General features: G+C 34.8%; 1 protein-coding gene across 8 annotated transcripts in view; it reads right to left on the bottom strand.

Annotated features, from left to right (window-relative positions):
• LOC105221007 (circadian locomoter output cycles protein kaput) overlaps positions 1–24,596 on the bottom strand; it is a 40,214-nt gene that overhangs the window by 4,564 nt on the left and 11,054 nt on the right. For 4 of the 8 annotated variants that reach the window (XM_029046225.2, XM_029046224.2, XM_054228511.1 and 1 more), the window contains 6 exons: positions 9,586–10,117; positions 1,927–2,075; positions 1,380–1,561; positions 1,102–1,318; positions 704–1,036; positions 65–645 (listed from right to left, as the gene is read on the bottom strand). In XM_029046225.2, the coding sequence (XP_028902058.2) occupies positions 65–645; positions 704–1,036; positions 1,102–1,318; positions 1,380–1,561; positions 1,927–2,075; positions 9,586–9,623 (1,500 nt within the window). In that variant the 5' untranslated portion in view covers positions 9,624–10,117. The remainder of the gene's footprint in view (positions 1–64; positions 646–703; positions 1,037–1,101; positions 1,319–1,379; positions 1,562–1,926; positions 2,076–9,585; positions 10,118–24,596) is intronic. The other 4 variants (XM_054228512.1, XM_011197633.3, XM_054228510.1 and 1 more) reach the window with 2 other exon arrangements.

The following is a 24,596-nucleotide window of genomic DNA, read 5'->3' on the forward strand; positions in this document are numbered from 1 at the left end:
TATAAGTACTTTCCAGAGAGGTCAACTCAACCTTACTTCTGACCATTATACAATTACGACTCACCGAACTCAAATGTGTCATAAGCGATTGTTTGCTCGTAACCGAGTCCGCAGACATAGACGTCGAATCCGATTCGTTGCCCGGCCTGTGTGGGAAATAACGTTTTCGTTTAGCTGTCGGTGAGATTCCAGTAGAGCTAATATTGCCATAGCTCGAAGCGGGTCGGGATGTCTTAAACGTTGTTGACGTTATGCCAGTGGCTGAGGAAGCATTCGGCCAAATCGGTGAAGTGTCCAGCCTAGGCGAGGCTTCATTCAATATGCCCATTATCACATTGCCGCTATCGCTCGCCGAAAGCGTAGAGGGATCCAGACTTTGACTGGTATTTTCAATATCTCTCAATGTCATTGTGGATGACTTGCTAGTGCTATTGTTGATCGAAGGAGTTTTATCCAACTTATTGCCCGCCTTACTTTGGCGTATCACATCTGCGTAGCTGACAACTTTGTGCGTACACACAACGTAGTCGGGTTTCGAGCTGAATTGGTGGTAGGACACGTAGAATTCTGTCTGCAGCCAGATCCATTGCTGTCCTTTCGTGAGGAAACGATAATAGCACGACTTGCATTCGCCTTTCTGCATCACTGTGGAGAGAACAGTTTAGTATCAGAAGGTGAAAATCTAATTGAATCAAATACTTACACTCCTCATGACACGCAACAATGCTATCCAGATCATCGAAATGGTAATAATCATAACCAGAAGTGCCGAGCACTTCAAAAGGCATATAACCGATGATCGGCGGCGCACGATGATCCAGAAATAGGAACTTCCATTCCATGCTATGCTTCGAGGTGAACTCGTTACATGTCGGATCTATGGCGGACATCTCGCGTATCAGCTGCGGCGTCTGTATGCGTCCAGTGCCAACGAAAATCAACTTCTTGTCCACCTCTGCACTGGGATTCATTTGGAAGATACGTGGCAAGGCAAGCGTGTTCTGTGATTGTATGCTATCAAGATTCACATCATTTCCTGTGTTGATATTTTTGAGATAGATTACAGTTATCATTTAAGGTGATATATAACGTTCTACTTACGAAAATAACCTACAAATTTAACTAACTCGTACGCATTGGCATCCACTTTGTCGATACCGCCACGCCGTAAATGCAAATAGAATGTAATTTGATTACTTGAGTTGATATCAGTCTGTAGTGGCTCGATCACTGGTTTGGGATTTAGAAATATATTTAATAGGCTTTCATGATCCATTTCGTAGGTCAAATCGAAAATAGTCATATTCACTAGGTCGCTCTGTCCAAAGAATAACAGAAATGAATAGTTTGCATAAACATTTTATTTGTTGTTTACTCACCGGCAGGTAACCAAGTAGTGGTGTAATACTTTCGGAGGCATAACATATGGAACCAATACCGCTAAACACTATTATGAAGCCATCCAAGGATTCTAACATGAGATGTGTAAACTCGTCGTTGGTAAGAAATGTTGGTTTCCAGTCTTGCTGTATTTCGAAAACTTTCGAACGATCGGTGGCCTCTGCAATATATATAGAAAATTAATATTAAGGGTGTTATGAAGTTTGGATGAAATCCAATTGTGACTTGGAAATAAAATATTATTATTAGAACTCAAGTTAATTTCGTCGGTGGAGTCTTATCAAGCTAAGAACTAACAGGCGCACAAGAATTCGCGTAAGTCTTCTCCGAAGCCTGCTCTATTACTTTTGAAACCATTTTTTCGAAATATTTGTAAAATATAGCACAAACTTAAGGAATACCTTTAGGACTCTTCATTCTTTAAACCCAATAAAATTTATTAGAGGTCTGTGAAGTCGACAACACTTTTCGTTCATAAATACTATGCTGTACGATAAAGACGAAAACTCCATTCTTATCACTTACCGTTGTGATGTTTCAGAAATGCTATTGTCGATTTGAGCACTGTCGATTTATCCATTTTTCGATTTGATGTCGATATCAACGCGCTCAAATCATTCACCAGCGTATTAAATTGATCTCGCCTCTTCTTTTCGCTGAGATTTCGAGATTTTCTGAAAAAAATAAAACGATTAATTAATAAATAATTCAATTTCAATTAATATTAGGTTCATGTGTGTTTATGTCCTTAATAGTGGCTTACTGAAAGCTTAGTAGATCGATGGCAAAATATATTTGCAGATTTTCATATATGGAGGAATGGAAATAATAATACAATAATCCCCACTTAAGCGTGCTTTAAGTGCCTTTCCCGCTTAAGTCTCTCAAAAATCTTGCATGTTAACAAGGGGCACTTAAGCGGGGATTACTGTATTTCTATGTTTAGTGTTACTAAAGCATTGCAACATAAATTACACATAGATTGTTGCATCGAGTGCTTTCTAAAACTGAACTGAAACGTTGGTAGGCCTTTCTACTAACTACAGCAACTGCCGATAGAAAAAAAGTTATTTTTTATTAAGATAACACACAATTTGATCCATTTATTTGGCATAAAGGCCACTAGAATGGAAGCTGGGGTAATTCCTTTACCGATTTAAACAATTAACAAAGTCACCAAGCTACATTAAAACCAATATTTTACGTTCACTTAATTATGTTAAGCCATCTCACAAATAAAACATATATACTCGTATTCGAAATATACCATATATTGGTATATGTGCGCTAGGGAAGCATTTGCCAGATTTTACCTCTTTTCGACATAGAGATTCATTATAATAAAAAAAGATTCCTTCTGAATTTCCGTAAAATATCAGAGAGATTTACCAATATTTTTGATAAGTAATACACAGAAGCCATTATGTTCGATATCTGAGGCTTTGAAAGGTTAACAACGATTTCGTATCTCTAATGCTTTCTATACGTAAAGCTGAATTTGATATTTTCATTGGTTCTTTACTTATATACTAGCAGACCGGAAAAGAAAACATTTTACTAATTCTTTTTAGCCAGGTTGTTTGCTAGAAACATTAAGGTTATATAGTTAACCGATCTGAACAATTTCTTCGGAGATTATATTATTATCTTAAACAGTAATCCATGTCAAATTTCGTGAAGATACCACGTCAAATGCGAAAATTTTTCATACAAGCCATTAATTCACATCGTTCGGATTGTATGGCAGCTATATGCTATAGTAAACTGATCTGAACAATTTTATTTCTATGAACAATAACTCACACCAAATTTCGTGAAAATATGTATTAAAATGCGGAAGTTTTCCATACAAGCCCTTGATTCCGATCGCTCAGTTTGTATGGCAGCTGTATGATATAGTGGTCCGATATCGGCAGTTCCGACAAATGAGCAGCTTCTTGAAGAGAAAATAACATCTGCAAAATTTCAAAACGATATCTTAAAAACTGAAGGACTAGTTCGTATATATACAGACCGACAGACGGACGGACAGATAGACATACGGACATGGCTAAATCGACTCAGTTCAACATACTGATCATATATATACACTTTGTAGAGCCTCCGACGCTTCCTTCTAGGTGTTACAAACTTCGTGCCAAACTTAAAATACCCTGTTCAGGGTATAAAAAGTAATATGAGGAAAATTCGAACATGAAATTATATTTTATTTGCAATGAGTTAAATCTTGATTTCGACCTCTAGTCTTTGGTGTCCGTTGTCTTTCTCTCTGATTATGAAGGCGTTGGGAACACTCAGAGTTCGACGCCCTAGTGCGAGCTTGTATATTTCTAATACTTTGTTCTTCAAGCCGCTGTACTCCGTACTCGACTCCCAAGTGCGTACTTGGGAGGCTTTAAAATTCTCTTCAGCAAGCAGCTGCGAGCGTTCGCTACTCGACTCTCTGGCACGCGATCGCGATGCGAAGAGAATGACTTGCAAGACGATTTCAAGTTTCAGATTAAGATTCTCCATCACGGAATCTTTTTGATACCCTCACCGGGGAACTATTTCCAGAAAGTTGAGATTCTAGCAATAAATATAGCCTATGTTACTCGGGGTGAATGTAGCTTTCCAATGGTGAAAGAATTTTTTAAATCGGTACAGTAGTTTTCGAGTTTATTCAAAACAAACATACAAACACATCTTTCCTCTTTATGGTAGTAGTATAATATCAAGAAAATATTATGTATCAAATTTCAACCAAATTAATCGAGAAGTTCCTGTGAAATGGGTTTGTAACAGAAGTGGTCGACGCCACGCTCATTATTTTGTACCATTTCTCCATATATTTTGTAAAATTTAGTGTTTATGGCCTTTTTCATTAGTGAGTTAATGCACTTTTAGTAATATTCAATATAACCTATGATGACTGGTTAGTACCTGATTGCAATAATTTCAAAAAATTTCTTCCAAATATGCCCCTTCCAAGTGTGATCCTCTGCACAAATTTGCATTTTTTCTGCTTTATTTAGGATTAGTTATAGCACATTATAGCATTATGGTATTGGCAGTGAGGAGAACATCAGTGGCAAATATTTAATTAAATAATAATAAAAAATTAAGTATTAATGAATATCAGAAGAAACATGTTCCTGAATTAATGGATCCTGTTAATTATTTAAAACTGAGGTTTCCTCTATTAGATGTGAAATATGGGTTTGTTATATATGGAAATTATTTGCCAATTTATGAGTAATCTGAAGGAGTTTAGGTGAGTATCTTTTTATAAGTCGGTTTAGTACATCCTTATGTGGATAATCTGGTGATTTGCAAACTCTTGTTTGAATTTATTCATATATTACACAAACGGCAAATCGACTTTTTTTCGGGTATTGAACGAAATCTTGTTTTCCGAGAGATTGAGTCATATGTAAAAAAGAATCTTCTCCGTTCTACGAAGTAAGCTCCAAAAAATATTCCCCTTCGAATTTCGAAAATAATTCTGTTTGATATTTTGGTAACAGTTGAAAATATTTCTTTGGCTTAGACCACGATTTATGTATAAGTTTCTTCGATAACAGATGGGACAGCTCACTTTTATTAAAATGAAATGAAGTTAGTACTGCTAAATTATTAACAAAGGCTCCTTAAAAATAACACGTTTTTCGATAAATGTACGTATCATGTTGAAGTTTTCCAAAAATTCTACTTTCTTATTCATATTTTCTAATTGCAATATGTACTATATGGTTCATAAAATTATCTTTTCTCTCAATATTTTACAACCGTAAATTGTCCATTGGACTGTGCACTTCATTGTTTTAATAAAATGTATTAATAACAAAGCCATATAGACACACATGTACACATATACATATATAAATAGGTATGTGCGTATGCATGAATGCCCATTTTTAAACAAGAGACTTATATGTATGTGTTTTTATTTGTTTACCTTTCTAAATTTGGTACTGCCACTATCACTCCTACGCTTATTCCAGGAAAAAAAACACATACTCACACATAGATTTTACACACATCCACACATATGGATCTTCATCATCTCATACAATGCGGAGCAACCACTTTCTGGGCTCTAACGCTCAGAGGTTTCATCGCATCTCCACATTTCAGGTGAAAAACGACATGCGATGCGCTGTTGTCGTTTGCATTTATCTCGCTACAATAGGTCGCACTTATGTATGTATTTGACAGCTTATGTCAAAGTATAAAATTTTCATGCGCTTTGCATGTTTGGCATTATGAAATCGCAAAGCGCGGGTGACCAGCAATCCCTTGTCACTCCAACATACCTAATTCATGAAGTACCTTCTTCACAATACTTACGAATTTCGTTGGAGAAGTAGTAAAAAATTGTTGTTGCCAAGCAATATTTTTCCTATTTACTACTTATTAATCTATCCGATTGCCTCCTTTGTGGTTATACACACACATACACACACCTTTTGCATATCAATATGTCATATGCGGTATCTGGCGGTTTGTGTAGTTAATTATGTAATTTAATTAAATCAAAGCTGTTCGATTTCTGTTAATCGTATCCGTTACAAGTTATTTACATTTGGCGTGAATTCGGTTTCGATTTGAAATGGATATGCAATTTGTTTGTTTTGATAAAGTGATTCTGTTATATTAATTACATAACTCCAATAAATGGGCAAAATAATTCCTTGTCTGTCGTGACAAATTAAGATTTTGTGACATCTTTTCACACATATAAACAAATTAATTGTCTATTGTCTGTTGGGATATGAATTTTCTTATTACATAATTTCATGTAAGAATAATATATTACAATGAATACTTTAATTTTAAGGTGTATTAAACATTTTGGAAAGCTAGAGTTGCTTTTGCAGGCTCTGCCCGACGGAAGGCGTGACTTCAAATGGTTTCGGAATTTGTCTACACTATAGGTACATTATATTTGTCAAACGTTGTAGATTTGCGAATCGAATAATCAACTGGTATACATCGAAGAGACTGTTATAACAAAATATGGTTAGTTGACAGCCTTATTTTTTCCCTTTTTGTTGCACACATGTGTGACGGGAGAAAAGAGCTCAATAAAGGGAGAGAAATGGCGAGTCGAAGAAACTAATTTAATTAAACAAATATAGTAACAATGAATCTTTCTAAATCTATCTATCTAGTAATCTGTATGAGGACGATATCGGGCGTGAAAAAAAAAAAACCTTTAACTTCGGCTGTACCGAAGCTAATATACCCTTCACAGGTGCATTTCTTCGTTCAGTTTGTATGGCAGTTATATGCTATAGTGAACCGATCTGAACAATTTTTTCGGAGATATTATTTCTATGAACACTAACTCACACCAAATTTCGTGAAGATATGTAGAAAAATGCGAACGTTTTCCATACAAGCCCTTGATTCCGATCGTTCAGTTTGTATGGCAGCTATATAATATAGTGGTCCGATATTGGCAGTTCCGACAAATGAGCAGATTCTTGAAGAGAAAATAACATCTGCAAAATTTCAAAACGATATCTTAAAAACTGAAGAACTAGTTCGTATATATACAGACGGACAGACAGACGGACATGGCTAAATCGACTCAGCTCAACATACTGATAATTTATATATATACTTTATAGGGTCTCCGACGCTTCCTTCTGGATGTTACAAACATCGTGACAAACTTAATATACCCTGTCTGTTCAGTGAAATATGGACACCAAACAAAAAGTAATATGCCATATTTTACAGTACTTCTTCGATAAAGACGAAAACATAAGACCAGTGGTTGACAGTAACTATGGCCATTTAGAATCATTTTAATAAATTTCTCATTGTATGGGTACCACACAAATTAAAACCTTATGGACTGAATTTACATCTATGAATAGCTGCTAAGTCGTAACAAAATCCATATATTTTTATTTTGGTTACTGGTGAAAAATATGGTTCACTTACGACAACGTAAAGCGGGGATGGTCGAACCGCGATGAGCCGGCTCAAACGTAGCCAAGCCAAGATTGATGGCCTTGCTATGTCTTTTGTGGTATTCTTAATACTGACCTGTACTGTCAACAATTAGAGCATCAGAAGGAAGCAAATGCTCCGAATAGGCCAACTTTGGCAGATAAGAAAGTAGTTGTGTTCCAACAGTACAACGCCAGATTACGCAAATCGATAGTGACTTGCCAGAAGCTCCGTGTGATTTATTGAAATGTTCTTGTGCATCCATCTTAAAGTCCGGATCTAGTTATTAATACACACCCCTGTCTATGGCAAATGATTTCGGTGGTGAAATATTTAATAAAACCTTCAATTTAATGCAAAAATCAAGGATTTATTTTTACTAAACCCCACGGTGACTTACTTCGATTCAGATCTACGCATCCAAACAGTAATATCAGTGTTGATTAAAAATCAAGATGAGCAAAGATATTGGATTTTTGACCGATGGATTTCAAATATCTTAAAATGTTCTTAAAGAATTAAGTCTTTAATAAAACATTTCATACATCATCTTAAACTAGGAATCAAATTTGATATTCACAAACTGCATTCTTTCTTTCTTGCTATTTCTATTTCTGATAATGAGTTAATCGATCGAAGTAAATCATTTAGATCTCATTCCTAAGAAATCTAAACCTTAAAGTACAACTTATTACTCCGAATAATATTTTCTTTCAACAGTTTTTGTGAACAGCTGTAATTTTCAAGCTTGTGTATACATATGGTAACACAGCTACACAAAAAAAAACAATTTTTTATGACCTGGGGGTTTTACTATGTGTAATATATGTTTTTGGGAAAAAAAATATGGCGGACAACGATTTTTCAAATTCATCAGATTCGTTTAAAACTTGCTACTCGAGGGTTTTCGTGGTCGCTAAATACGAATCCGGTGTCCGATTTTCAAAATTTAAAATTAAGGATCCAATATGGCGGACGTTTTTTGAAAAATTCATCGGAATCGCTTGAATTTCGTAACTCGGATTTTTTCGGGGTCGCTAATTATGACTCCGGTGTCTGTTATTTAAAATTCATAATGGTGGATGCAATTCGGCGAATTTTTAAAATATGTCCCCCATATTGGTTCGAAATTTTGAATTTTTAAAAAGTAAGGCACTACCCCGAGTAGCGAGTTTCAAGCGAATCCGATGAATTTTAACAGTCACTATTCGCCATATTGGTTTTCTGGGGTTATCTGGTTAAATGGACCTCGGATTCGGATTGGGAGACCCGAAAAACATACAGTACGCTTGCTAAGATTCCCAGGTCATAACAAATTTTTTTTGTGTGGCTGTGTAATTAACTAGAGTTTTCTCAAATTATAACTTTTAGACATCAATAATACTTTACGTCTAACTGATTATCAGTTACCAACACCAATTTGTCACATGCAAAGAAGATGGTTTATGTGGATAGTTGTAAGCTTATTACTTGATCAGAATCGAATTGATGAAGTATAATGGAGTCTAGAGAGTTCCCTCAGGCTTTTTCCCATTTCAAAACTACAGTTACGATAAATTTGCTACAATTTTATACGGGTGTAGGTCCATATCGGGTAACTCCGTAATATTTGAGATCGATTTGCCCACGCTCATTTTTTAACGTTTATTCATTACGGATCGAAGTGCTATGCCTTTTTTAATGTTTGATCAGGTTAAAATCTTTGAACTCTGACATGACAAAGTATTCTGGGCATAATAATCTTACCTAGGAAACTTTATATTTCTAAAACCAATATACATACACGACTGAATGGTCCCAAATTGTGTTGTTTATTTCGATGATGTTCATTTGTTGAATGGTTTCACAAGTCTTAAGTGCGGTATAGAAATAATATTATTAAAATTTGAGCGGATTCAATTACTCCCTTAAAGAAAAAATCTATAACTTAAGATTTTGTTTCGACCGTGAGTTGAAATCACAGAAAAAAAGTTACAAACACTTTAAGTAACCGAGTTTCTGGCTTAAATCAGCTAAATTCAGTAGAAAAGTTAAATTATTGTCTACTTATATTACCACTGTTGTAGGTATTTATCACTTGGGGTTTCAAAACTTTCCGTATTAATGCAATTATAATTGAAAGAAATGTTGTATGTATGTACATATGTGTACATGTAATTATGTTTGTATGTAAATATTGATGCCGATGTAGTAATTGTTGAATAATATCATTATGAAATTCAATACGACTTGCCGACATACCTTTTTGTGTCGTCCTTGTCGTCACTCTCGTCCTCCATTTTGAAATGCGTTAGATAATCCAATTTTCAATATGGCTGCAAACGAATGGCGTTGCGTCAATGACGAACGCAAAACACGAAGTTGTTTTACAAGCGAAAATTTTCCACTGTCACCAGAAAAAAAAAATTGCCTGGCAGATTTTTTCAATGCACTAATCGCTGGTTTTCTTCGTTTCAATAAAATATAAATTATGAAAATTTGTTTTACACTGTTGTAGATACACAGTATCACTCTTTATTTATATAATTATTTATTTTTTATTTTAAGCTTGCTTTTGCAATTTTTAAACACAAGATTTCCTTATGGCATTTTGTAAAATTTTTTTCTCAAATCGTAATTATTTTATTTAAGTAATATCCACTTTGAAGAAGAGTTCAAAATCATTTGTTGCAAACATTTTCCTCAGCATACACACAGCTGCTTGGCACAGACGAATTTTCTTATATTAAAATAATGCTTTGTTGTTGTAGAACATTTTCAAACACATATTATTCTATAAAATAAATTTTTTTCAAAAAAATTAGTAAAATGCACTTTTCTAATATTTTTTTTTTTGTTTAAATAAATTTATTTATTTCTTTTTCAGTAGTATATTTTTTTCTCAAAAATAATTTTTCCTCACTTTCACTCGCGCACGATCTCGTTTTCCGTTTACCGTTATTTGTCCGTATGCAACAAGTGCACAGTTAAATCTGGCCGGTGTCGCCTCAAAGGATTTGTCAAAACGTCGTCAACTCACATACACCCACAACCAATCAGTCAAACACACACATACATACCGGTACATTCACCAACGCAACCTGTTTGCACGGATTTGATCATTGCAACACAAATTCACCTTCCGATGGACACACCCACACATACTCACATCCATATTTGCCACACACTCTCAACACGCTTTGTGTTTGCCCGCCCGCAAAAGTATGCTACGGTTGTGCAAATTACGTAAAACGGACAATGGACCAATGCGCATGCTCAGCTTTGTCTTAGCGCCGACCCGCTAGGAATTCACTTGCCGCGTTACACCAATGACTGCAGCAATGCAATTTCAACCCTTAACGGCACTTGTGACTGTGAGTGGATAACAACAACAACAGCGGTCAGCTACGCAACGCACGCATACACACCCTCGCATACATACATACGCGCCTGCATTGGCACATAACAACAATTGTCAACACACTCAATTATAAAGCGTCGCTAACTCCACGCCGCATGTGGCATGTGGCAAGTGGCGACCAGTTATCGGCGTCGCAGCTGTGACACAACCAACAGCATATTGTTGTAGCGAGTACTTCCACTCAATGATTGTAATATTTTGCGCTCAATTAGCTTGTTTGCCAAACGATTAATACTTTATCGAAGCAACAACAACAACAATAGCAACCCTCAATCAGTATGATGTGTATTGTGCGGCGGCTGGGAGCAGCTGCTGCTGTGTATGTGAGTGTGTGTGAGAGTGTCCTTTGTGCACCTTCGTGTGCGTTTCTGGCGCCAAGGTTATTGCGGTGCTAAATTTAGCAACAATTGCATAATTTGCTCCTTGTTATCACATTGCAATTGATTTCTCTCAATAGTTTTTTAGTTGCATATCAACATGCTAGTATAAGAACCTATAATATAAATCATTGTTATATTTAATAATTGAAATTGCTAATATTTCGGCTTAATTTGTTAATAAATTATAATTCGAAGGTGAATATTTGGATTTCGGGTGATAACTTTGGAAATCGGAGAAATTACTTTTTTAGTTGTGTTCAATCGTCCGAAAAAAATGGTTTGGTCCACTATCTACAAAAAGTCGATTTTGCCGCATTTATCTTATATGACATTTACGGATTTTCGATAACAGGCCAACCGCAACCTCTCAAATATAGACTTTATAATCTCGCTTATAATACGTCGAAAGCTGATCCAACTGGTGAGTTCCAATTAAATGATTTAGATGTACAATTAAGAGATCGTTTTCTTTATTTGCTTCCGTCATTTCAACTATGCGACCTATTGGCCTTAAATTGCCGTCTTACTTGAACTCCTTAGTACTTGACTCATCCGGGCGGTCATCCCCAGCATCCATAGCGGCGCCTGGATGTAGCAGTGCACAGCAGAAGAACATTCAGAGCTAACAAAATGGCGCACTCCGGAGAATTACTGGATATGTTTCTGTTCCCCGTTAAAGAGCATGATGAACTTCTTTCCAAACAGTTTCCACTGAAATGTATGTCAGTATTGTAGTCAAAGTCCCACCCAAGAACATAAGCCTCGTGAAAACAGAGTGACCGTAACGCAAGTTCGTTCTGGACCTATTACAGTTATTAAACTCCTGGTTACATGAACTAGATCCTGACAAAATAACATATATCTAACCTGTGAGCAATGAGTTCCTGCATGGAAAACACCTCTTTATATGCCCAGTGGAAACCACCCAACTAACACTCACATACCTATGGGACACCCCACCGAAACAGCTCGCTTTGCTTTTTCTCTTTACAGATAACCATTACAACAACCTGTATTCAAAAAATCACGAATCATTGGCACTAATGTTTGCTCCATTTTCAGTTCCATAGAGTATCTTCTTCATCTGAAGCGCCCAACAGCGCGCCATTTATTTCTCCTTTGGCAGTTTGGCGCCAATTAAAAATCCCAAGTGCAGCCAGTTCTCTCTCAATTTGGTCTTTCCAACTGAGTGGACGTATTCCTCTGCCACAGCTTCCACCAGCGGGTACTGCATCGAACACTTCCAGAGCTGGAGTGTTTTCATCTATTCGAGTCTTCGCAGTCTTTTTATTCGCTGAACTATGTATGTCTATGTCGTCGAATAACACATACATCATTCAGTAATCACAAAGTAGGACGGGAATAATGAGAAACTTGTAGAGTTTTGTTTTTGTTCGTCGTTTTACTATTCAATTGCCTACTCAGGCCAAAAAAGCACGTGTTGTCAAGAGTGATTCTGAGTTGGATTTCTAGGCTGCCATTATTATTGGTGTTGATGCTGGTTCCAAGGTAGACGAAATTATCTACAACTTCAAAATTATGACTATCAACAGTGACGTGGGAGCCAAGACGCGAACGTTTGGTATCGAATAGAATATCAGTTACGTCGAAATACAACAATTTTGTAACCCTCAGTCGTACCCGTTAAGCCAGAAATGTACTTCGCAGCTAGTGATACCGATATGTATTTGAGAAGTTAATGCGGTTTGAATGTATAGCAAATGATGATCTAATGGTTTCAACAATATGGATAAGATGAAATATACATCATAAGTCAAGATTTTGTCAAAATATTCCATAAAATAGGCGGAAAAGGATTTAAGATTTTAAAGATATTTTTCAATTTTAAACGTTATCGACCAATAGATATTTGCCAAATTTTTCAAAAAACCAAAAATTCAGACTGCTAAAGCGAATCGGATCATGACTCCGCAAGCTCAAAACTTTAATACATTAAATGTTGTAATAGATAAGCCAAGTTGTAAGAAATATTTAAGCAATAAGAACACACCATGCTACCTTTAAAATTACTTTATGCTCTTGCGGTGACATGAAGGGTTCATATTACTTCACTCAATTTCCAAAATTAGCTACGTATTACAAAAAATCGAATTAATAAAGATTTAGTCATTTGACTTTATCTCTTATTTTTGGAAATATATGTGCTAACCAATAAATCAGCTACAAATAGATCGTATACATCCGTAAATTAACCATTCTATTTAGATTGAACAAAGGTTGATTTTTCATCAGATATTGGCAACGAAGTCAATATTCACACATACATTTTTATACTCTCGCAACAAAGTTCCTACGAGAGTGTAATAGTTTTGTTCACATAACGGTTGTTTGTAACACCTAAAACTAGACCAGTCAGATATAAAGTCATATATATCAAAGTGATCAGGGTGACGAGTAGATTTGATATCCGGATGTCTGTCCGCCCGTCGGACCATTGCCACGCCCACAAAATGGCGAAAACCAAAAACACATAAAGTGTCATAACTAATCCATAAATGAAGTTACAAAAGTAAAATTTGGAGTAAGGGATCGCACTAGGAAGGGGCATATTTGGATGCAGTTTTTTTTTGGGAAGTGGGCGTGGCCCCGCCCACAAATCGGTTATTTATATATAACTCGCAAACGAATAAACTTTCCGCAGTCGGTCCTCTTACGTACCCCACCACATACCATGAAAATAGTTAAAATAGGATAATATCCACGTCCACCTCCCATACAAATGCTAGGTTGAAAATTACTAAAAGTGGGTTAACTCACTAACGAAAAACGACAGAAACACGAAATTCTACAGAAATAGTAGTAGAAAGAAGCTGCACTCAGATTTTTTTACAAAATGAAAAATGGGCGTGGCATCGCCAGGAACTACTCGACAGATTTCAATGAAATTCGGTACATAATGTTTTCTTTACACCCTGATAACACGGATAAAAAATGGTCGAAATCGGTTCGCAACCACGACTACTTTCCTTATAACTCAAATTTAAATTCCATCTGAACCAATGGAGATAGTGGAATAAAACTTTACACAAATAGTATATATCATCTCTGACTTCACTTGTGAATAAATTGTCGAAAACGGACTTTAACTTTTCAAGGCCCCAGATATCAAACATGTTGAACTCAGCGCCTAAGGGTAAATTTTAACCGAAAATTTGGGTAAATTTCTCAGATAATTTAATGTAATTCAGAGGAATTTGTTTTATTCTAATTGTGTTCTGTTAAAAAAATTATTAAAATTGGGTCATAACATATCCTACCTCCCATATACCTAATTATAGGTTTTTCAAAAGTACGGTGGGCTTCATTCTGCATATATGTATTGGTTAATATGTGAGATACCTTAGCAAAATTAAGTGAGCGTATAGTCTTGGATATAGTGTACCCTGCTGGTGAAAATAAAAGAATTACCTCAGTCCTCATATAGTATATAAGACTATTTTCGTTATTCTATTAAACTGTATGCCGAATTTATGGGTAAATTTGTGTTATCTTAATAAAATTGCTTCAATAAATTGCGAGAGTATAAAATGTTCGGTTGCAGCCGAACTTAGCCTAAGGAAAGGCTTGTTAAATTTATAAAAGGGAATGGTGGCACTACAGGTTAAATGCATATTTTTCTAGGGTCTTTGATTAGCTCGAATGCTTTATTATGAGGATTCTGGTCTGAAATTAATGGTTTCTTGCACAGCAAATTCTTTAAATTTAGGTATTGAGATTTTGTAATAATTCAGTGGCAACTCTGCAACTCTATGTCTGTTGCAATATTAACGAAAGGAAGGCATTAATAACCACCACCACTCAAACTTCTCATATTTTTTGACATAATACATACAATATATTCCTTAAAAAAATAAGATGATGTAATATTACTGTTTATTATGGAAGGGTGGGAAAACAGTAAATGTTTAACTTCTCGTGCTTCATTGATGTTGTGAATATGTTAATTAAATATATTTCATATTTTCATAAATATTAAGTATTTTCTAAAAAATATATATGTACAGTTAATGAAAGTAATGAGAAATTAATTACATTTGGGAAAATTAGTAGAGATAACTGATAATTAACACATTCGCTGACTATTAGAAAATATGTAAATCCCCTCAACACGTGATTTCATTAAAATATATATGCCGTAATAACTGTTGTTTTTTATTTTGATTATTTATAGCCATTAAATCAAATTGATTACAAAATTTTCTCAAGTATTGTAGATAATGCTGATAAAATGTATATTAAGTAAAAACAAAGTAATATCTGTTATTCTTGTGAATCTTAGTTACTCAAATTACAGTCACACTGAGATACTATGATGAGATTCACACAAGATGTTCCAATTTTAGATTATAAGTCAGTTATATAATAGGCATCTGCCATCTATGTGAAAGTTTAAACTGTTTTCTGAATGCGATCAGTTTGCATTATAATTATATTTAACAACAAAAACTAAATTAAATATACTCCGCTTGGACTTAGAACTTATAAATTGGCAGTGTGATCATTTAGATTATAATTTAATTGGAATTCTGATCATTTAGATAATGATTTATTAACAGCGTTAAAATAATTTAGCTCAAATACACTCCGCTTCACTTGATAAGAGGCAACAATGTATAAATCAGAATTGCAACAACTTTGTGTGATATTGAAACAATATATTTTATGACAATTGGAAAGGAATGTACTTATTTAAAACTAGCTAAGGCTATGGCAAATCCTATTCTTTCTGTTAAAAAAAGTCTATCCTATACATTAGTTTTCCAAATATTTAAATTGTTCTTAAAAATTCCTTGCAATATATGTATCTCAATCCATCTAGTATAGTTTTAGACATATTCTGGGCGCAGAGTATACTTGCAGATCAAGTGATTTCAGTGTAGAGTATATCTTGTGGCAGTTGTTATTTCGGTTCCCATAAAAAAATAGTGCGAACTATCTCTGTTAAACCTTTTTTTCTGGAATTTAAATGTAAGTTAAAGTTAAAGAGTCATCTTTCATCGCATGTTACTCTGGTAATGCCTTATATAAAACTTTCAAAGACCACCATATCAAACCTTAGTAGGTACCTACTTTTATTTGAGACCTTTTTCCGAAAAAAATTGATTTTATAATTTAGAAACCAAGAGATTAAACTGTTATTCTCCCTGAAAAAAAAATATTGTAGGATTTATGAATGATACATTAGCGGACAAAAAACGGGACTGGAAGTATTAACAAATCAAAACATCATATACAAGAAAATATTTATTAAACTAAGTACATTATTCAGATACAAGAAAACGCTTTTATTTATTTTCCTGAGGGTACACGTTATTGCAAATAAAATCGAAAGTGCAAAAATGCCAAAATTGAGTGAAATCGATAAACCAGCAATATTGGCTTTGCGATCTCAGAACTTGAGTATATGCAAAATTTGTGAACAAATAAAGTTTATTTAGACTACTATCAGTGTTTTCCTTCAAAAATATCCAAAGACTGGGTCTGTAAAACGCAAAGCTGGCTCCGGACGCCCGAAGAGGGCTACAGTCAAGGATGACCACCATATTAAGCGGATTAGAATTCGGAGCAAATTAAAACACGTTGAAGACATTAGAATCGAAGTTCGGAAAAGCCGGACTAACTGGCCGTTGGCCACCCAAAAAACCACTTTTTTCGGTAAAAATGCGACAAAAACGCCTCCAGTGGGCTAAATTGCACAAAATTTAGACCAAGGAGTATTGGAGAAAAGTTATATATTTTCAGATAAATTCAAAATTAACCACTTCGGTTCATACGATATGTCGCACATTCGCAGAAAAGTTGGTGAACGTTTCTATAATGCATGTGTCAGAAGTACCGTTAGGCAGGGGGACCCTAATGATCTGAGGGTGTTTTTCTTATCATGGTGCTGGAAAGTTGACCTGAAATATTAAATGAAGACATTTTGGTATCTTTTTCATTATTACTATTTTCAAAAAAAAATTCGAGTTTCTATTTTGTCGCGTTTAGTTTTAAGAATATTTGTAATAAATATCATATTCTAATCGAAAATGAAAAGATTTATTTTTAACTGAAATATTTATATATGTTGGGAATACTTATATAAATCTAGTTACATAACAAATTTAATCATATACCTCTTTGTATTTAAAGAAAATCAAAAAATCACACATTTCTAGAGTGTCCACTTTTTTTGCCCGCTACTGTAGATTATGGTTTACTTTCTGAGAATGTAACTAGAATCATTATAGTATAACGTCTTTAAAATGTTAAAGTAACAATTTACAACAGACATGTTGAAATTACAAAACATTGTTAACAAATAATAACATTTTTCCTATAAACACTTAAGGAGTTAAGGCTTTCCAAAGACCTTCAAATGTCTAAAATTTAACAATCTATTTTGGGATTACATTAGTTCAGCTAATCAATTCAACATAATATTTCTTGGGAACTAATAGTTTTACCAAAATGTATATCTAAAGCCATCCAGAGAAGGTTAGAATTGATTTTTATTTGTCAATGGGTATTTTGATTTAAAATAAAGAAGCTTGTCGGACTTAAAGACCCAATATCTTAAGAGAATCACGTTATTAACAATTCTTGGGAGGTTCTAACAAGAAAAATATTTTCTCGGAACTGTAGAAAACATAAATTTTTGTTCAAAAGAAATCTCATGTAACGAAATAAACTCAAAGTTAACAACAAGAAAGTAAGAAAAAACACCTTATATATTATATATATAAAATTTTACTGCGATTACATAAGAACCCGACAAAAATGGTTGTGCGACAATTGTGCGTCTTTTGCGCGCCACTTTACCGCCACAAAACTTTTGCGAAAGTTTCTGGGTGTGGACATGACGATACATGTCGCTTTCTTAAATCAAAGAAATCAAGTCTTCGTTGCGTCTTGGCGAACTCGCAACACACACTAGCTAGTCTACACAACACTTTGGCTGGAAAATTTCCATGCACACTTCAAAAGGTGTTTAATTGCAACACCGAATGGCTTCCGCAATGTTGCAGTCGCATTGAGTTGAAAGTTTAGTCAAGAGAAACCTTTATTTTTGCATTTCTGCAAACGGAAAGGTGCGTCGCTAAATCTCGGCAGGAACAGAGTACGAGTAAATTTATTGAATGAAAAGTTTCTTCACGGCGCTGATATTGTGGGGTCTCAACAGCAAAGAAAGCGTGCGCGCTTAAAAATATGCAATGAAATAGCGAAAGAACTTGAAATGCTTCATTTTCATTTGCCGCCAGTGTCGACTGGGGATTGAAATGATTTTTAAGCCAATTTGTGGCAACACGGATAATTTCACTTTAATTAAAATAAACGAAACGATATGAAATCTCATTGAACCGCTTTCGACGACGCTTTGTGGGTATTACGAAGCTGTGATTTACATGTACATATATCCAGCTTTCGAAAATAACACTCTTAAATAGTGGGAGTGTAGAGCGTTGGCGCTGAGGGATAAAGTAACAAATCAGTTGACAATTGTACCTTTGATTGCTCACAGTATTTCAGCTTGGTGACTTTCATACCTCTCAGTTATTTCGCATATGATCTTTTGGTACGGAAATTAATCCCAATTCGCTTAGTTAGAGCGATGGAGCAATGTTTAACGTACAAATTGTAATTTCCCCGGTGTTAAATGATACATACATACAACTTCAAAGCCACAATCGAGCGGAGCATATGAGATGACCAGTGCGGTTGCGGTGTGGCCGAAGTGTTGCTTGGTTAACCGAGTTCGTTGCGAAGTAGTGTGGGTGGATAATTGGCTAAACATAAACAGCTTATGTTACCTTTTGCCTTAATGTCGCTTGTATAGGAATATTATTTAGCTCTCTTATTAAACGACAGTGTTAGTCTGATATTTCTTTAATTAAAATTGAGTTCCAATTTTTTTTTTTTACTTATTGGGATCATCTCATTTTATTTTTATTCGTACAATGTAGGCTATATTTTTTTAAAAAGATTTAATCCTAAATGTAGGCCATAATTTTTGAAAATTGAATATATTTGCGTAATATTCGAAGTATGGTTGCAATGCACATTTTGTAGTCCTCAAAATTAATTTTCAAGATAACATTGACTGATACGTGATTATCACGCTCCTAGAATTTCTTTCCAAACAATGATGATCCATGAATACACAACAGTCACAGTAAGGCGAAAGAGTTTTCTATCAAGGGAAGGGGGCAAAAGAAAAATTCCTCTACGAGTCAACTTAAGAGTTATTTTGTATTGGCGCATTAAAAATTACTTCTTCAAGACGTTTGATGCTTAGCAATGTTACACAGAGTACTACTTGTTGTCTTAAGATTTTTCTATAGTTATATCGGATTCATTCTAAGTAGTGAAACAGTTGTAAAATAAGTAAGGAAATGCTAAGTTCGGGTGCAATCGAACTCTCGCAATTTATTGCTATATTTTTATTAAGACATCACACAATTTGACCCATATATTCGGCATATAGAATAACGAAAATTATCATATAAGGTTTATGAGAGCTGAGGTAATTCCTGAACCAATTTCTCCATTTTCACCCCAAACGTACATTATATCCAAGATTATATGCTCACTTAATTTGGCTCAGATATCTTATGCGGAATTAAACCCATCATATTTTTCAAAAACCTATAATTAGTATATCGGAGCTAGGGGAAGTTATAACCCGTTTTAATAATTTTTGGAACACAGACATACTTTTAGAAGAAAAAAAGTATATCTGAGGGATTTACCGATATTCTCGGTAAAAAATTATCTTAGCCACAGAGTTCTTCATGTTCAATATCCCGGGCCTTGAAAAGTTATAGTCCGATTTCGGTAATTTTTTCACAAGTAGTGCATATACAGTATTTGCGCAAAGTTTTATTCCGCTATCTTCATTGGTTCCTTTTGTATATATTATAAAGTGAAGGAATGAGGTGGAATTCAAAATTGGGTATTGAGTTATATGGGAAGAAGTCGTAGTTACGAGCCGATTTTGCTCATTTTTGATATGTGTTATCAGGGTGTCAAGAAAATATTATATACCGAATTTCATTGAAATTGGTAGAGTAGTTCCTGAGATATGGTTTTTGACCCATAAGTGGGCGATGCCACCGTTATGTGAACAAAACTATTTACTCTCTTTAGTATCTAACTTAGTTGCGAGAATATACTAAGATAAAAAGACTAGCCATTTGTTCCAATATAGTAGTTTGACGGTGGATGTGATGATAGGTCTCAGCGAGATATCTTTTGACGTTAGATAAACTCTCAGGTTTTTATTTTGATAATTTGACTGAATTTCATCTCTTCAACTCAGGAGAGGTAATACAACTCATTTCTAAATTTACATGTGATGACGTCCTGTCTCTGTTCATCACGGCTCAAGCTTTTATTGTCTCATAACTACGTCAGTATTGCATTTCTCTCTGCCGTCATCTTCTCCGCCGTCATCTTCCATGAAAATACTTTTCTGCAGAGTAAGAGATTGAAAGGGATTTTTAGGGAAGGAATTGAGAATTTAGAATATAATGATGCAAGTTTCAGAAAAAGAAAATAGGGTTTAGATCAATTACAGTAAGTAACATATTGAAATATGAAGTTTAGCTTTGATATGTCTGTTGAAATGAGGTAACTCATACTAATGAAAAAGAACCAAATTAAAATCTAAGAAGAAGTCAGTGCCTCCAATAAGGCTCTGTTCGTCGTCAGAGTACAGAATTGTTTGCATAGCGCTTCCTGTAAACCCTGAAAATCCATATACACATATATATACATATGTATGCCAACAACAATTTCTGATTACAGCACTTTTGACTAGCCTCTACTCTTATCTACGCGTATTTCATAATTTATGTTTTTTTTTTTCAATCTACTCTCCACTTTATCGTTCGATAGCAATGAACTTGACCGCGTCATATCTGAACGTCTGCTGCCACCGCGTAGCGGAATCTCAACGCTTGTGTTTGTTATTGTTGCTTTTGTTACTGTTGTTTTTGTTAAAATTGCAATTGCAGTCGCGATGCGCTTACAAAGCTCACGATTTTTTTTCTATTCTCTCTCTCGTTCTAGCTATCTACAAGCGCTAATTGGAAAATAAGCTTAACTAGGGGAAAAAATAGCATAAGCTCTTGTTGCTATTATTGTTGACTGTCGTAATTGCAACATGTGCGCCCATAGATACGAAACAGAAATAAACGTGCAAACATACATACATACATACAAACATATATATAGAATATAGATAGATATATAAATACATATATGCATAGAAGCAAGTGCATCTCTTCTGACAACCACACAAATTGAGAGGAGAGTGCAGAGGAGATTTCTAAAGCTGCATTCACACATACACACGCTGCAGTGTCAAACGATCGCTTGACAGTCGGTCGGTAGGGGTGGGCAGCGGTACAATGCAGTATACACCGTTTCAAATGTCAACAAAAGCTTAACAATGAAGTAATACAAACACACACACACACACAAGTATGAGTTAATTATTTATTATTTTTTGTTGCCTTCGTATGTGTGTGTGTATGTCAAGATAAGTTGCTCTCTAACGCAACATTGCGTTTAAACGATCGCTATAACTCGCTCTTCCACTCACTTGGTGGCTATTCTCAATTTGTTTCTGTTTTTGTTTTTCTTTTTTCTAATGTAAATAAACAAATATTAAGTCATAAAATACACGAGCACTAACACAAGCGCTAGAATGCATCTCAATTACATTTCAATATAATAGACGCACACAAACACTCCCAAACAGTTGATGGCAGGTGACTATACGGCTATTCTTTATTGCACACTCAAATACAGCTTTTAATTTAAAAAATATATTTTTATTATAGTTCTTGAGGCCTACTATATAAAGTAGCTATTTATAGAGATATATGTAATCAATTTCTTGTAAAGAGAGACTGTAACAAATTCTATATTTGGGTCGGAAATATATATTTAGAAGTGCCATAAGTGCAAAATCTTTAAGTATTATGGCTGGCTGGCTGGTGTTCTTCTTCCCCTCTTACTAGTAATTAGAGATCTATCAGTTGGTTTCAAATATATAAAATTTAATTTTTAGAGAAACTCCTTCAAACCGGAAATAGTCACATTCGATAGTATGTCTCTATCGATAACATTACCAATCGATGACATTGAACTATCGTTTGTATTTAACTTTATTTCATTAAAGTATAGATTGACCTCACCAATTATTTTATTTAAACAAGTAAGCAAAGTCTAAAGTTCGGGTGTAACCGAACATTTTATATTCTCGGAATTTATTTTTGTAATTTTATTATGAGAACACACATTTCTTTTTACATACATATAGTATATGCGTGTTGAGATAATTCCTGGATTGATTTCTACTATTTATGCCACCAAGCTACATTACATACAAGACTATACACTCACTTAGGTTTGAAGGAGTGGGATATGGAAAAAAATGACAGCGATTCAGATATAAGTATCTACACAGACGGTTCAAAACTAGACAAACGAGTAAAAGTTGGGGTATTTTTAGAAAAACTAGATACCAGAATCGCCTTCCGACTACCGGAGCATTGCAGTGTTTTCCAAGCAGAGATCACTCCAGAGTGTTAACGACTAGACACATATTCATATTCTCGGATAGCCAAGCGGGTTTAAAATCACTAAATCTCCTAGGATATCATATAGATAGTGAAATAATGCTTGAATTTATTATTGACAATGACATCATATTTCCCGATACACCTGCAATGGATCCCGGTGACATTGCTGGAAACTATGTAGCAGATGAACTAGCCAGATTGGGCACCACACTGCAGTTGGAAGCAGAGGGGAAAGATGGAATTTATATACCTCTGACAACGTTCAGATATTTAACCGATAAACAGTAGATACGGCTGAATCACAATGGAGGCAATCAACGACTTGCTCCGTAAGCAGACAAACGTAGCCTGAGTGAAGTAAGAGCCGCAGTTATCGCTTATTGAACTTTAAGAGGAATGAAACAAGAACCCTTGTAGGGGTGTTAATGGGACACTGTCTGATTGGGCGACATGCCAGCAGACTGGGGATACCTTTCAATGATTACTGCAGAAGCTGTCAAGAAGAAGAAAATGAAGAAGAAGAAACGATTACACATCTTCTATGTGGATGTAAGGCTCTGTGTAAGAAAATAATCGCAACTATTGGACGCGGTTTTCTCGATGAGGTGGGCGAAGTTGCTCATAATAAATTGTGTGAACAATTTCACTTTATAAAGACCACAGGGTGGTTCAAAGATGACTCAATAGTGTGAGGGATCACAGGCCCAGTGGTGTCATAATGGTCCTCCCAAAGTCCTAGGTGCGCCGTTTGACAACCACTTAACCTATCCTAGGTTTGAAATGATATCACACATATATCGATATGTCCGATATAAAGCCATGTTCGATAGCTGGGGATTTGGGAGTTAAAGTAAAAACAGCTAAATTCAGCCTTTTCTTCTGTAAAATCAAGTGTTTTTGATGTTTTTCGTAATTGAGTTAACCTTTGTTTTGAGGTGTGGGTGTGGTTATTAACCGATTTCATTAATTTTTGTGGTGTATATGTATGTCCGATTTTAGTTCTCATTCCAGCAAGTTTGATCTATCTGACTCAATCTTTAGCAACAAAAAATCTTTTGTCTTCTCCCTATAAGTAACATTCCAAAAATTTTACACTTTTTTTTATAATTTTTAGCTCTTAACTATTGAAATTTTTGTTTCTGTAGCTGAGCAGTTCGAGATCACGATGCTTAAAAATTTCTTGTCTTTCATTACTCGACAAATTCCACTAGTTTACGGATTGCGCCTCACACGTCGGTTGTGCGGGTGGAGAGTAATAATTTGGGTTCAATATTAATCGGATTCTTAAGGGGAAATGTGTCCAGTAAGTTTGCAGCTTAGGTAGTTTTGGAGATATATAAAAAATCCTACCAAATCCACCTAGTTAGAGAATCCATTCGTGGTTCCTGAAATTAGATGATGACTGGATGGATAATAGTTTTCAAAAAGAAGTGATTGAGATATAATTTTGGATGTAGCCTCTTATTACATAAACTGAGTTTAAGTTATTAAGAAAGAGTCAATTGGCCTCCCAGACTTCCAAATTTGACGCAAATACTTTGAAAAGTATTTAAGTATTTATATTCCTAAAATTACACCAACTATCGATATTTTTTGGTTATCGCTAGTTTTTCACTTGAACCCACGAACTGTCTAGGGTATATCATCGCAGTGCTGTATATTTTATATCCAACTTACTACAATTATTGATTACAACTTAATTAACTTAAAGTAATAAATGTATATTAATATTAATATAAATATAAAAAGTCATATTGCTCACTAGCATTATAAAGTTGTTAGTTTAGTCTATGAATGTAACAATAAATATGTACTAATTAATTTATTATTAAACCCGAGTTACTATTATTAAAAAGCTATATAAATAAAATCATGTAATCA

The sequence above is a fragment of the Zeugodacus cucurbitae genome, chromosome 4 (assembly GCF_028554725.1).
Source record: "Zeugodacus cucurbitae isolate PBARC_wt_2022May chromosome 4, idZeuCucr1.2, whole genome shotgun sequence".
NCBI lineage: Eukaryota > Metazoa > Arthropoda > Insecta > Diptera > Tephritidae > Zeugodacus > Zeugodacus cucurbitae.